We start from the raw sequence: 15,030 nt of genomic DNA on the forward strand, positions 1-15,030 counted from the left end.
ATAAATTGGTCATATAATTACAATTACGTAACGACGTCAGGGTACTAGACATTGAGTTGTCTAGCTCCGGACCCTCTGGAGTGTTGATCCAATACCCTTAAAACGTTTCAACTACAGACTAAAGTCTACCTTTTAGATAAACCATAAGGTGTATAGACTCTGCCAAATAATGCGTCTCGGCCTATGGATACATCGACATTACTAAAACATAGCTTATCAAGCCAGCCAATAGCCAATGCTTTTAGCCGTAAGCCAAAGCATAATCCAAAGCATTAGCCAAAGCACTAGCCAAATCATTAGCCAAAGCCTTACTTTTGGACACAACCAACTGCTACACAAATGTACATTAAATATGAATATCAGCGTCAGGATGCTAGACAAAGACCAGTCTAGCTCCGGACTCATGTTTTTATACGACAAAACCAAACTGTACTTACTCGTACTCCCGACGTTTCTTCTGAGCTTTCGTCATCTTATCTGTATCCGTCTGTGCCTTCTTCCATTGCTCCACCGCAATGAGGGTATCCTTAGCATTAACCTCAGCCCCATACCTCCTGTCCATGTAGATATCTGATATCCGTCCTGAATCGTCACCAGGGGGTCGGGGTCGCCCATTACGATTCTCGTACACAGTATCTGAGGCAACAGAAATGGAGGGTTTGCGTGAGGCTGATGAGCCATGGCTTGACGAGGGGTAATCTGGGTGACTACTGGTGCTACTACGTCTACGGGTGCGAGGCACGTGCAACATGGCCGCCCTCGCGCCCGCCGCACCAGACACCGCTGGGGAAACAAAAAAGAAAGAGTCATTTTGAGGCAAACAGTTCAAGAGATAAAAACTTAAGACAATGAGTGAAAGAGGAGTACCTCCCCATGACCACTGGGAGTACCTCTTAAGTGGGAAAATATCTTATCCACCAGTGTGAGTGCCTCTCACAATCAGTGGCAGTACCTCCCACAAGTAGTGAGAGTAACTCACCAATGGGAATACCTAAATGGGAGCACATCTTACAACAAGGTACCTCTTATGACCACTGGGAGTACCTCTCAAGTGAGAATACACCTTATCCACCAATGTGAGTACCTCTGACAATCAGCGGCAGTACCTCTCACAATCAGTGAGAGTACACCACCAATGGGAGAACCTAAATGGGAGTACCTCTTACAACCAGAAGGAGTACCTCTCATAACCACTGGGAGTACATCTCAAGTGAGAATACACCTTACCCACCAATGTGAGTACCTCTGACAATCAGCGGCAGTACCTCCCACAAGCAGTGAGAGTACATCACCAATGGGAGAACCTAAATAGCAGTACCTCTTACAACCAGAAGGAGTACCTCTCATAACCACTGGGAGTACCTCTCAAGTGAGAATACACCTTATCCACCAGTGTGAGTACCTCTCATAATCAGTGGCATTACCTCTCACAATCAGTGAGAGACTCAGCAATGGGAGTACCTCTTACAACCAGAAGGAGTACCTCTCATCGCAAGAGTAGCATCAGTAAGAGTACATCTTGTCACCAGTGGGAGTACCTAAGTAGGAGTACCTCTTACCACTAGTGCGATTACCCTTTTGCCACCAGTGGATTACCTCCTACCACTAGTGAGAGTACCTCTCACCATCATTGCCACTAATATCACCAGTGGGAGTACCTCTCTTAAGTCACAGTCAGTTGTAGTACCTCTTACCACCAGTGGATGTACCTCAGTTGTAGTAACTTTTTTACCACTAGTGAAAGTACATCTTACCACCATTACGAGTACAACTAATATCACCAGTGGGAGTACCTCTCACAATCAGTGGTAGTACCTCCTACCACCATTGGTTATACCTCTTATCACCAGTGGGAGTACCACTTGCCACCAGTGGAGTACATATTACCAATAGTGAGGGTACCTCTTATCACCAGAGCACCTCTTACCCTCAGTGGCAGTATCTCTTGCCACCAGTGGATGCAGTACCTCTCACCACCATTGGGAGTACCACTTATCACCAGTTGGAGTGCCTTTCACCACCAGTAAGAGTACATCTCACCATCAGTGGGATTACCTCTCATTAACAGTGGGAGTACCCCCAAACAAGAAACCTTGACTACACTATTTTATAGTTCTTTCGGCTTTTTAGCCGCTGTATTGCAGTGTTTTAATAAATAAACCATGAATTTTATTTTATTTATTTTATTAAAAATGCAGTGCAGTATTTAGCTTGCGAATCTCTATACACGAAGCAAATCACAGTATCAAACAAAGCTATAGTATTCGCACAATAACTTTTGGACAGACAGCCTGAAACAACGTGTGAAGAAAAGGGTAAACTGTTTGCTCAAACCTGTGTAGGAATTTGTTAGGTTTACTTGATTAGTGTAATTGACTCGATGAAGCCATTTGAACGGATTACGTTAAACACGCTGTGTGGTTGAAGGTTTGTGGTTGCACCTTGAACGCATGCAATTTTAGCTCTTTCAAACTACTGCCTATTCGCGCTACTTGAATCCATCAGCATTGCACCATGGATCCCTTACTTCATGAGTGCACCCAAACCTGTTAGATGATTATGCTTCATAGCCTTTACTACAGCATAGATCCCTCTGTAAACAGTATAGCAATCAGTGAATCACCCAGGGGTACTGGGTCTGGCTTCAGTAATCAACGCCGTGAATTCAGGCGCGGAGGCCCACGAAAGGCAACAGTCTGTGCCTGCTGCATTCTCGGCCCGTAAAACATACACATGATTTTGACAGTAACGATACACTATTAATACTGCTTTTTTTTCAACACGTCATAGTTTCACTTTTTGTTCAACTATGTTGTTTGCTCAACTCTTTATTTGACGGGTTTATTCAACTACGTAAGATCTCCTTTAAAGAATTTAGGTACTTTTTTTAAAATGTCCATAGATTTACATTAAACTTACAGGGTTTGAAGATAATGATAGTGGAAACCTTCCCTTCAAATATTACTTTACTGAGGTGCTGTAGTTTTTGAGAAACGAGTAAAAAATGTCATGAAAATACGTTTGTAAATTATTAGAATCATTTTCGTCTCATGAGACGAAAATTATTTTCGTGACATTGTTTTACCCATTTCCCAAAAACTACAGCACCTCAGCACGTAATATTTTCAGGGAAGCTTTCTACTATCATTATCTTTAAACTGTGTAAGTGTAGTGTAAATCTGTGGACATTGTGTTTTTTGTCCTACAAAAGTTACATAGACCCTTTAAAGGAACATTACAGAATTGGTTTTTGCTAACAAAACAGTTGCTGGCAGTGTAAGCACTTTATGCAATCCACCATATACATAAACTGACAAACCTGTAGAAGTTTGAGATCGATCGACCATCTGGGTCACGAGAGAATAGTGAAAAACCGATTACAAATTTTGCATTGCATCGATGCCAAAATAAAAATGAATTAAACGCTCACTGAGCGATAAACGAAGTTAGATTATTTATTTCTCATCAAAAAAATGACATTTCAGACAGAAATATTTCAAGGGAAGTTTTCAACTATCATCATCATTATACCGTGTAAGTTTTATGTAAATCTGTGATCTTCACGATTCTTGGTTCTGACCATTTGGACAGTTTGGTTATAAAATTAAAAATACTCTAGTTTTAAGTAAATGTTGTCTCCTTGGTATCAAATAATTTTGTCAGCAAAACAATTCATCTTCCTTTCAGCGACAATTAAATTGAACTACCTCTAACTCATCAGCTTGTGTTTCCACATTCAATATCACTCTTCTAAGTTTCACATCCGACAGAATCGAAACAATTTAGTTTGAAATAATATTTCGCCCCAAAGGGAAGTAACTAGTCTTTGTTTCAAGTCGTGACCCTAAGAGTCAAAATGCACATCACATAGCGAGAAAATTGATATCACGGCTGGTGGGAAGACTAGCCAGAGATAAGCATCTTGTCTGTACTAGTATCATCTTGATTACTCTGTTATTGTCATAGTCAACATCTTGCCAAGCCTCTAGGATTATTCTTCTCTCTCTCTCAGACCTTGTGGATGTTTTACCCTTCTTCCTGAGATGGTATTGAAGCAAGTGATGACATTAGACGCATAAGAGAATGCAATCAATGACATAGCTTTAGATGATTCAATCAGAAGTGGATTTCTTAGTCACCTGTTGTTTAAGAAAACATTAGGGTGGGTTTCTAGAAAGACTGTAGTCTAGTACATCGTGTAAATTTATAATCTGTACGTTAGAATTGGCATTCTCAAAGCTTTTTTCTGATGTCTTTTTTGAGTATCCTTTTATTTAATCGATTAAATGAAAACAGTTCCCCTTTGAAAATCACTACGACAGTGGGAATTTTGATGAACTTAAACACAATTGCGTAAAGGGTAAATTTAGACTATGTTACGTGCCCGTTACTTTGTAACGGATATCATAGAGGATTTGCGGTAATCTACTTTAACTGTCTTAAAGGGAGTAATGAGGTTTTAAAGAGAGGGTATTGTGAGATTTGCTTTTCAGTTCAGTATAAGACAGGAATCCCAGAGTGCTAGACCATTATCGACATGCTGCCGCCATCTTGGTCATTACCTTGTTTCCAATAGACATAAATAGATGCTAGTACTCATTGTACAAAAAGAACCAGACTATTTCTCCTTTGAGCCTTGGTTTGGTTACATTGGCCGTGTCCGCTTTGGCGGCAACAGCTACGGCTACGGCTGTTGCCAAGGGTGTTGCTAGGGACGTCATATACCTCAACGCATGATGACGTGGAAATATAGCCGTAGCCGTTGCTGTAGCCACTTATTCGGACACGGCCGAATAATAGAAAATGATAGAAAATAAAAAATGATGTAGGTCTATAGGTTAGGGAACGCCGTTTATTTTTTCAAGAGGTGTTGAATAAAAGCAAGTTCCTAATTGTACACAGTGTCTCAAAATATGCCCATAATACCGAGCTTTCTTGGAATTGCACAAAACATTTCAATAAACACGTCACAAAATACATGTTTCATGTTGACAATATTTACAGTCCGCAAGAATCCTTCCACGTTTCATGTCTAATGACGTCACGCATCAAACCATAAACTAACTCGCAGACGACTATTTGACCGTATAGGTTTTGTTGTTAAAGACACTGGACACTATTGGTAATTGTCAAAGACCAGTCTTCTCACTTGGTGCATCTCAACACATGCACAAAATAACAAACCTTTGAAAATTTGAGCTCAATTAGTCGTCGAAGTTGCGAGATAATAATGAAAGAAAACCACCCTTGTCACACGAAGTTGTGTACTTTCAGATGTTTGATTTCGAGACCTCAAAATCTAATTTTGAGGTCTCGAAATTAAATTCGTGGAAAGTAACTTCTTTTTTTTCGAAAACTACATCATTTCAGAGGGAGCCGTTTCTCACAATGTTCATACTATCAACAGCTCCCCATTACTCGTTACCAAGTAAGGTTTCATGCTAATAATTATATTGAGTAATTACCAAAAGGTTCCACTGCCTTTAATATCATGTAAATTTGTCTTGGTACTAAGCTAGTGAGGATAAAACTTGTAAGTACCCAATCAGATGAGAAGCCATAATCAGATCCTTCGGCATGTTTGCATTTTTTCTTAAAATAACTGTTCTCTTCAAACTCCACAATAAGGTAAATCAAAATACAGGTGTTAGAACAAACATCAATTTGTGTAGTTTGATAAATTGGTCTATGATGTCCGGAATTCGAAATTCTAAAGGTCAGATTCGCGTTAGGGCTTCTTCCCTTCAAGGCAGTGGACACTATTGGTAATTACTCAAAATAATTGTTAGCATACAAACTAACTTGGTAACGAGCAATGGAGATGGTAGAGAGCTGTTGACAGTATAAAACATTGTGAGAAACGACTCCCTCTGAAGTAACGTAGTTTTTGAGAAAGAAGTAATTTCTCACTAAAATATTTGAATTGAATTCGAGACCTCAGCTGAGGTCTCGAATTCAAGCATCTGAAAGCACGCAACTTGTGTTTATTCTGTTATTGTAATAGTTGGTTTTATTTGTGCTAATTTTCTAACCCACAAAGATTTCAGTCATAGTTATAGTCCTCTTCCTTTCCAACAATTTGACTAAAACAGACTGCTGATATGTACAACACGTGTTTAATCCTGGGTTTTTTTCTTGGTTTTATTTAATGTCGGTGTATACTAAATTGCTGATTTTCGAACTTGCAAAAGTTTCCGTTAGGTCATAATTTCAATGCACACTTCTTCCGACAATTTGTGTGAAATAAAACAGCCCGACTTGTGCAACAAGTGTTTATTATGTTTTTATAAATGTTGGTAAGTACCTAATATTGCTAATTTTAAAACTTACAAAAGTTTCATTAAGCTTTATTTTCAGACACCATTTTCCAACAATTTTGAGTGAAACAGCCAGATATGTATGTAGACAGTGTTGAGGTTTTCAACGTAATGGTTGGTTGCTTTTGACTAGTCCTATGCATATGTTTAATTCATACGTTATTAATAACACTACGTCTTGTGCTATGCAGTCGTCTATGGTATGGGATTACCCATTGTGCATTCATTCGAGCTGTGAGTATAGATCGATGAAATGAGGATGAAAATTCTCGGAGGCCCGATGGTGTCTTCAAGAATTCATCAAGAAAAGGGCAGTTGTCTTGTCGGTATTTACTATCCGACTTTATCCTGCTTATTTTGTTACTAAAATTGTAGCCTTCGAGACAGATTCTGCTATAATATTTTAATAATATTTAATAATAATAATAATGTTTATTCGGGCAATCACATTTACAAGCACATGTACAAAACATAAATATTTTAAACAAACAAAGTAAAACAACAGTGGGGTGCCCAGTAGAGCATAAAAGTATTTAAAAAAATAACTATCGCCAAAAGGCGTATGTCTCCTAAATCCCCAATGCTATGGTCGAAACGTCAGGACATTGGCAATTGCTTTGCATTTATACCATTAGGTCCTTTTGGTTGGTAAGCAGTTTGCAACAGCTAATTGAACCAACATAATATATCACTTATAGTGCTCAAGAATTGAAAATGATTTAAATCGCAGGCCAACTATGGTGTGTTGATTGTCTTGTCTTTCCGCTGTGCCATTGTAATGCACCAGCGGCAAGACAATCAAAATGAGACATTAAGATGTCTCATTATGTGTTTTTTGTTTGTATAAAACATAGCAAACCTGTAAAAAATTAGGGCTAATTGGTCATAGCTGCAAGAGAGCAATGACAGAAAATTCACCCTTGTTGCATAAAAATGTGTGTGCATTCAAATGCCTTATAAGTTATATAAGGCTCAGGCCCGCGGCATTTCATTATTTGAGTGAGAAATTACCCTTTCCTCAAAAAACTACTTTACTTCAGAGGGAGCCGTTTCTCACAATGTTGTATAGTATCAACAGCTCTTCATTGCTCGTTACCAAGTAAGGTTTTCAGCTAACAATTATTTTGAAACTACCAATAGTGTCCAGTGCCTTCAATGTCTGCCCTCGTGTGAAAGGTAAAACGATTTGGAACGAGGAGCGTGCACCCAAATAAGTAAAACTCATTATCTGGACCCAAGTACATCACGATTTGGGGGTGACGAGTTTACGGTCATACTGTTGGCATTTAAATGGAATAGTCCTTAAAGGCACTGGCCACTATTTTGTAATTATTCAAAATAATTGTTGGCATAAAAGTTAACCTAGTAACGAGTAATAGGGAGCTGTTGCTAGTATAAACATTGTGAGAAACGGCTCCCTCTGAAGTAACGTAGCTTTTGAGACCTTCAGCTGAGGTATCGAGATCAAGCATCTGAAAGGGTGTTTTTTTCTTCCATTATTCTCTCGCAACTTCGGCGACCAATTGAGCTCAAATTTTCACAGGTTTATTATTGTTTGCATATGTTGATACACCGAGTGAGAAGACTGGTCTATGACAGTCAACAAAGGTGTCCAGGGGTCAATTTCACAAAGAGTTGGGACTAGTCCTTACCTAGGACTATCCCATGATATTTTAAACACGTATGGCTAGTCCTAAGTTAGGTTTGTTATTTTACGCATAATGTTGAGATACACCAAGTGAGAATACTGGGCTTTGACAATTTCCAAAGGTGTCCAGTGTCTTTAAGGTGGAATGACATCAATGTAAGACAACAGAACACTTCCTTCTAGTTGTTTATCATGGCTCAATGCATCCTCAATTGACTGAAAACAGCTGACTAGATTTGCAGCCGGGTTCTCTTTCTAAGATGAACTCTTATTTGGGAATTCAAGACAATTTACGCTGCGTAAAGACGATCGTTTAAAAAAAAGTTTCTTCTGTATAAATCAGTTTTCATAAATTTCACGTTTCATGAACTCGATTCTAACTTTGGGCGCCAGATGGACACATAATGTACGTTGAAGTAGCAATAAATAAACTATCTTTAAAGGCAGAGGACACTATTGGTAATTACTCAAAATAATTATCAGCATAAAACCTCATTTGGTAACGAGTAATGGGGAGAGGTTGATGGTATAAAACATTGTGAGAAACGGCTCCCCCTGAAGTGACGTAGTTTTCGAGAAAAAAGTGATTTTCCATGAATTTGATTTCGAGACCTCAAGTTTAGAATTTGAGGTCCCGAAATCAAGCATCTGAACACACACAACTTCGTGTGGCAAGGGTGTTTTTTCTTTCATAGTTATCTCGCATCTCCGACGACCAATCGAGCTCAAATTTTCACAGGTTTGTTATTTTATGCATATTTTGAGATACACCAAGTGAGAAGACTGGTCTTTGACAATTACCAATAGTGCACACTGTCTTTAAAAGCGAGACTTAAAGAGCAAGAAAAACATTTCTGACAATCAAACGTCAAACAAATAAACAAACCATGAGATGTTTGGACATATTTTGTTATCGATGACTCTAAAATGTATCTTTTTAAATTAATAAACTAAATGAAAAAAATATGAATATGGTTTGCGGTAACACCACGTGTGTCTCTACTTGCCAGGTAGCGTTTGTTCTTAGAGAACTGTCTTTCTTTTTTTTACTCCCGCGGAGTAGATTTATCGGACGTTCGGGAGACTTCTCAGATCTGAAAAAAATTGTGCTGCTTTTTAACTACTTACCCGGAAGGAAGGTATAGAAAAGTGGCTGGGACTAATACTTTAAATGAAAAAAAAAAGAGATTGTCCTATTATACGAGACATGCTTTACGAAGGTCATCACTGCATGCACAAAAAACAGCGTATACTTTGTGAATACTAAAAAAATAGTTAAATACATAAAACAGCCGTAGTAACATTAATGTTCTCTGATCAGTAATTACCCCAATGTTAATGTGCATGAGACTACAGCAGTACGTGTCTCTACGTCTTTCCCTCGAGCAAATTACTCAACGCTATTCTAGCAGTTTTCTCTTTTGACATTACACACAAAATCGGTTAGGAGCCCATTTTTTTCCAGCAGTATTTTTAGAAAAATACTTGCCGGTTTTCTTTTACTAGATTGACCTTTGCTGACATTCCGGGTGGGTTTTCTCGAGACCAGACCGTAGCGACCGGTCTACGGGGGAAGACTATTGATTTTAGACGGTCGGGGGAAAGGTGGCCGCTGAGCATGAATAATTAGCCCGAGTTCGGAATAATGATCTCATAGCCCGGATACTGGAGATGACGATAAGGACCTAAGATGGTGCAACGTAACTTCTTCAAGTCGAGAGGAGGAATCTATGTGGCGTCAGGGCTACTGGTCGGACTTTCTCCTTCTTTGTAAACTGAATGGGGAAAATATCAGGGCATATTGCAGCTAGGCCTCTTGGTTTATTCATGTGGGTTTACTGAATAGAATACGGTAGCCTATAATGCAGTAAGATTAATGAGTTGCTGACGTAATATACATAATGCATTGAGGAATAGGTTGACTGTGTAGGGAAGAGGCCAGATCAAAGTATGGGATGTGTGTAGGTCATTAACATACACACATAAATCTAACATTTTATTTTTGTTGCAATTTTAGGCAGGATTAAGGGCTTCAACTTTGGTTGTGTTACTGCAGTAACGCTTCTGAGATTCAACTTTTGCAGCTAACAATTGACATTCTCCTGAAGACGAGCAGAGTACCCTGTTCGAAACGTCGAGACCAAACCGGCGCTTTTCAGAGCCAACACTCACTCAAAAGAGATTTTAAACATGATTGTACCCGCAAGTCTACTATTTATATCTACATTTATAGTAACTATTATTTTTAAAGACCGTTATAATCTTCCATACTTCGAAGTGAAAAGTTTAAAATGATTTTGGACTATACTTTATCGCAAGCTGTGTATAGGCCTTCAACCAAAAGTCCTTTTGTCATTAATTGTAAGACAGATCTATACGTCTATATTCCCTTAAAACACTGGACACTATTGGTAATTGTACTAGTCCTCACACTTGGTGTATTTCATTAAATGCATAAAATAACAAACCTGTGAAAATTTGAGCCCAATCGGTCGTCGAAGTTGCGAGATAATAATGAAAGAAAAAACATCCCTTGTCGCACGAAGTTGTGTGCTTTCAGATGCTTGATTTCGAGACCTCAAATTCTAAATCTGAGGTCTCGAAATCAAATTCGTGGAAAATTACTTCTTTCTCGAAAACTACGTTACTTCAGAGGGAGCTGTTTCTCACAATGTTGTACACTATCAACCTCTCCCCATTACTCGTAATTAGGAAAGGTTTTATGATAATAATTATTTTGAGTAATTACCAATAGTGTCCACTGCCTTTAAATGAACAAATTCACACGTCTTATTTGATCGGAAAAAGATCTTTCAACAAGAATAAGAAGTCATTTTATGCCAACCATCTTACATTTGAGACTTTGATTATATTCTCCCAAGGCATATACATTCATCAATGTTAGTGTTAACCTAAATATTAATCTCGGTGTCTATCACTCTGGATAGTGTGTCTCAAAATAACATGAGTTTCATCTATTGCAGCCTACTGATGTAGCGATGTACCACCTGAACACCTGTTTTATACATTAAAATGTGTACTCTTAGATTAAAGTACAGAGGGTTCCAGTATAGTGGTCATTTAAGGAGACTTATAGTCATACTGGGTGAAAGTTCGGATCCAGAGTTCGCAACAGCTCGAACCGAATTGTAATTGATTGTATTTGTTGATCCATAATATGATTACAGTGACAAACTTTAACTGATATGTATACGGGATTGGGACTTGCATTTCGTCTCGCTCATAGAGGTATTGTGGTAAACACATCTCTGTATATGTGTGGGTCGGGGTTCGAATCCCTGTCGAGTGTCTTGTGGACACCCCCCCCCCCCCCCGGCTAGACTCGAATAGAATGTTTATATCACACATCAATTTAAGGCTGAAACCAACCCAAAGTAGTCAAATCTGCTTAGCAGTAAGCAGATTTGACTACTTTGGGTAAGTGTATAATGTTTGTTATAAAGATCATAATCAGCTTGGAATTGGACTACAGCCTATAGAATACCCTTACTCTTGCTTTTTGAATGCTGCCCTCTGTTGCCTGGAATAAGTTCAACTGGAAATTTCACAATCTGATGCTTTCTTGTTGTTGCGGTTTGTGAATTTATGATTTGATATCATATTGCCATGGAGTATGTGGATGGTAACTATGACTGTTTTTTTTTTCAAGATTAATGTCCTGAAATCAGATAATAAATCACGTGTAACGAGGAGGTAAGTTTAGTAAAAAATTTACTGAAAACGACTTGGGGTGGAGACTACGACCACGGATCATGCAAGCAGGTCGTGTGGTTTAGGAGTTATCCGCATTAGCTGAGAACACCGCAATGAAAACATAATCGCGGATTAAAAGATTTGACCCAATATCATTTACGAAACTATGAATAAGCATAAAAGGTTTTTAACAACTTTACAAAGATGTTCAGTTAATGATGTTGTATTATAGGGGACACACAATAGCAGCAAATTTTCTTCATTTAGTTCTTCGTGTTCGTTGTATTTATTTATTTTTCACGAGGATGAAATGATCTTTGTCTTTATAATCTTGCGACGGAGGAAGTAGACTGGATGCTGTCTTTATAGACTTTATAGACACTGTTGTTTTACTCAAGATAATTGTTTCATACCAACTTACTGCATAAAAAACGAGCATTGGAGAGCTCTTGATATTATGTCAAACATTGTGCGAAACAGGTCCCTCTGAAGTAAAGTAGATTTTGAGAGACGGATATATAGTTCCCTCAATCAAAAATACTTCAGGTCTTAAGCCTTTTGATTGGACATATAAAAGTATATACATTTTAAAACAGTTAGAATGTTTGTCTTTCATTATTATCTCGCAACTTCGATGACCAAAGTTCAAATTTTCACAGATTTGTGATTATGCATATGCTGAGATACACCAAGTGAGAAAACTGGTCTTTGACAATTACCAAAGGTGGCCAGTGCCTTTAAGGCAACGGTTCAAATTGTATAATAACGATGTAGTAATTGAAGACGCTTGGCTGGATTAGAGTTGAATTAAGACGAATTTCAAGACGTGTATCGGATGATTATTGAATGAACATAGAATCAGGGCATGGAATGGAATTACATTAAAATTCCTTTGCATAAAGAAGCCAATGTATGTTATGCACGCTGGGTGTGTACTTACAGACAAGGCTCTATTTGTGGCTAGGTTGGTGTGATATACTGCATTGGTCTTGGTGAACCATGGGTGAACCCAGTACAAAAAAAGCGTCTAATGAGATGGTTGAAAACTCAAAATAATCATTTAATCATAAATATACCCATAAGGTGTGGTTGCTCTTTCTAAAAAATATAACTAGTTATCATTGTAACAATTCCTGCTATTCTATGAATAATTAAGGTTCGATTTATTAATATATTTAACCAATCAATCAGCAAATGAAGAAAAAAACAATAGTCTGAAATCACTGACAACTCTGGATCCTCTATCTAACTATACACCCCATGTGAAGCCATGTAAATTTATGTCACTCGGAAGTTCATTTTGAAGAGAACAGTTCTTCTTATTCAAAACGAAACACCTCAGATTCTAATTGATATTTAGTCACCAACTCTGTACTGCATACAATTCCTGATGAGACCAAGCGAGAGCCGAGCCCCATGTGCTACTATGCGATATTGGATGGCCATGCATTATTGATGGGTTATGGCCCACGACTCGACTACACAGTACCCTGACTAGATGCATGAACACCAATCATGATGATTCACCACTAGCTGTATACCATGCCTACATGGGATACCCAACACATTGGTCGGTTTCCTGCCTCGGCTAAAAAGCCATTTAAAGGTGTCGTGTCATCACAGTCGCTTGTGTCAAAATAGTCATGTCGTTTACTAGCCGCTGGAGGGCGCTCTGATTCATTTGCAATGTTACCACTCTTATAAACACTATGGTCGGCGCACATAGTATGTGCATTCATTTACATGTTTCTTATGCATCTTAGGATGTCGCAACAAGGCTGCTTCATTTTCTCATAAAGCATAGTATTATAGCAACTTCGGAGAATATGGGCTGAAAAGATTTAAAATTATCTTTATCAAAAATGATATTGAGTTATCTTTATTAAAGGGTGTGGCAACATGGCTGCATGATAGCTTCACTTACGTAATATCATTTGAGCTTTTACTCTCTTCAGAGTGGACTCAATATTATTGGTTAGTCTTTATTATAAAGGGTGTGACAACATGGCTGCTTGGCAGTGTCACTGTCATAAACATCTATAGCTTGACTCTCTTCAGAGAATAATGGGCTGAACATTATTGAATTATCTTTTTCAAGGGTGTGGCAACATGGCTGCTTGGTTACGTAACATCGATCGTTACTCTCTTCAGATGAGGATTAGATTTATAAGTATGAAAATCGAAGATGAGCTGGATAGATAAAAACGAGGTTGTACTTGACCACATACAAAATTAATTTTGTAGTTTACAAAATGCACACGACGATTGTTCTTGAGTTTTTGCTGCACGCAGGCAGACCCAAAGCATGTTTTCATACCTTTTTTTTTCGGGAACAAACAAATAATTACACGACTACATTTTGGTTATTTCTACTATATACAATGTTTAAAATGGTGTTTTTTGTAATATTTTGTTCTTTAAAGGGAAGGTACACGTTTGGTAATTACTCAAAACAAATATTAACTTAAAAACTTACTTGGTACTGAGCATTGGAGAGCTGTTGATAGTATAAAACGTTATGGGAAACGACTCCCTCTGAAGTAACGTAGTTTTTGAGAAAGAAGTAGTTTTCCACGAAAATAATAAGACTTCTAGCTAGAAGTCTTTTATTCCTATCTGAGAGCACACAAATTCGTCCAACAAGGGTGTTTTTTCTTTCGCATCGTTTTCTCGCAACTTCGATGACCGATCGAGCCCAAATTTTCACAGGTTTGTTATTTTATGCTTATGATGGGTTGCACCAAGTGAGAACACTGGTCTTTGACAAAAACCAAACGTGTACAGTGCCTTGAACCATAAAGGATTTAGACAGTGGTGTATGCACGAGCGCCGCATCATACAGGGAACTGTACACACATTCCTTTACATTACAACGTCAGGTTTACAGCTCTTAATTAATCGATATAAATTCTTGACGTGCAATCAAAATATCATCACTCTGATCTAAAACAAACAGAAATCCATGAGCGCCACCTCTGACAGAATTCAAGCAAAGACATCGTCATTTCCGTTTCATTTCTTACCAGCACTTAATGTTAGACTCAAGGTCGCATTCTAAAACAGCGAGAGAGAGTTAAAATAACCTGAAAGTCATTCTTATTAAAGTCACTGAACACCTTCGTTAACTGTGAAAGACCAGTCTTCTCACTAGGTGTATCTCAACATAAATGCATAAAACAACAACCCTGTGAAAATTTGAACTCAATTGGTCGTCAAAGTTGCGAGAGTATAATGGAAGAAAAACACCGTTGTCGCTCAAGTTGCGTGCATTTAGAGCTAAGGTCTTGAATCAATTTAAATATATTTTAGTGAGAAATTACTTCTTTCTCAAAACAACGTTTACTTCACCGA

At 38.2% G+C, this 15,030-nt stretch overlaps 1 protein-coding gene across 17 annotated transcripts in view; it reads right to left on the reverse strand.

The window, feature by feature from the left end:
* The window catches only part of LOC139947974 (voltage-dependent calcium channel type A subunit alpha-1-like), a 201,713-nt gene that overhangs the window by 169,955 nt on the left and 16,728 nt on the right, over positions 1-15,030 (reverse strand). For all 17 annotated transcript variants that reach the window (XM_071945897.1, XM_071945893.1, XM_071945898.1 and 14 more), the window contains exon 2: positions 438-783. In XM_071945897.1, the coding sequence (XP_071801998.1) occupies positions 438-783 (346 nt within the window). The remainder of the gene's footprint in view (positions 1-437; positions 784-15,030) is intronic.

The sequence above is a fragment of the Asterias amurensis genome, chromosome 15 (genome assembly GCF_032118995.1).
Source record: "Asterias amurensis chromosome 15, ASM3211899v1".
NCBI classification, from domain to species: domain Eukaryota; kingdom Metazoa; phylum Echinodermata; class Asteroidea; order Forcipulatida; family Asteriidae; genus Asterias; species Asterias amurensis.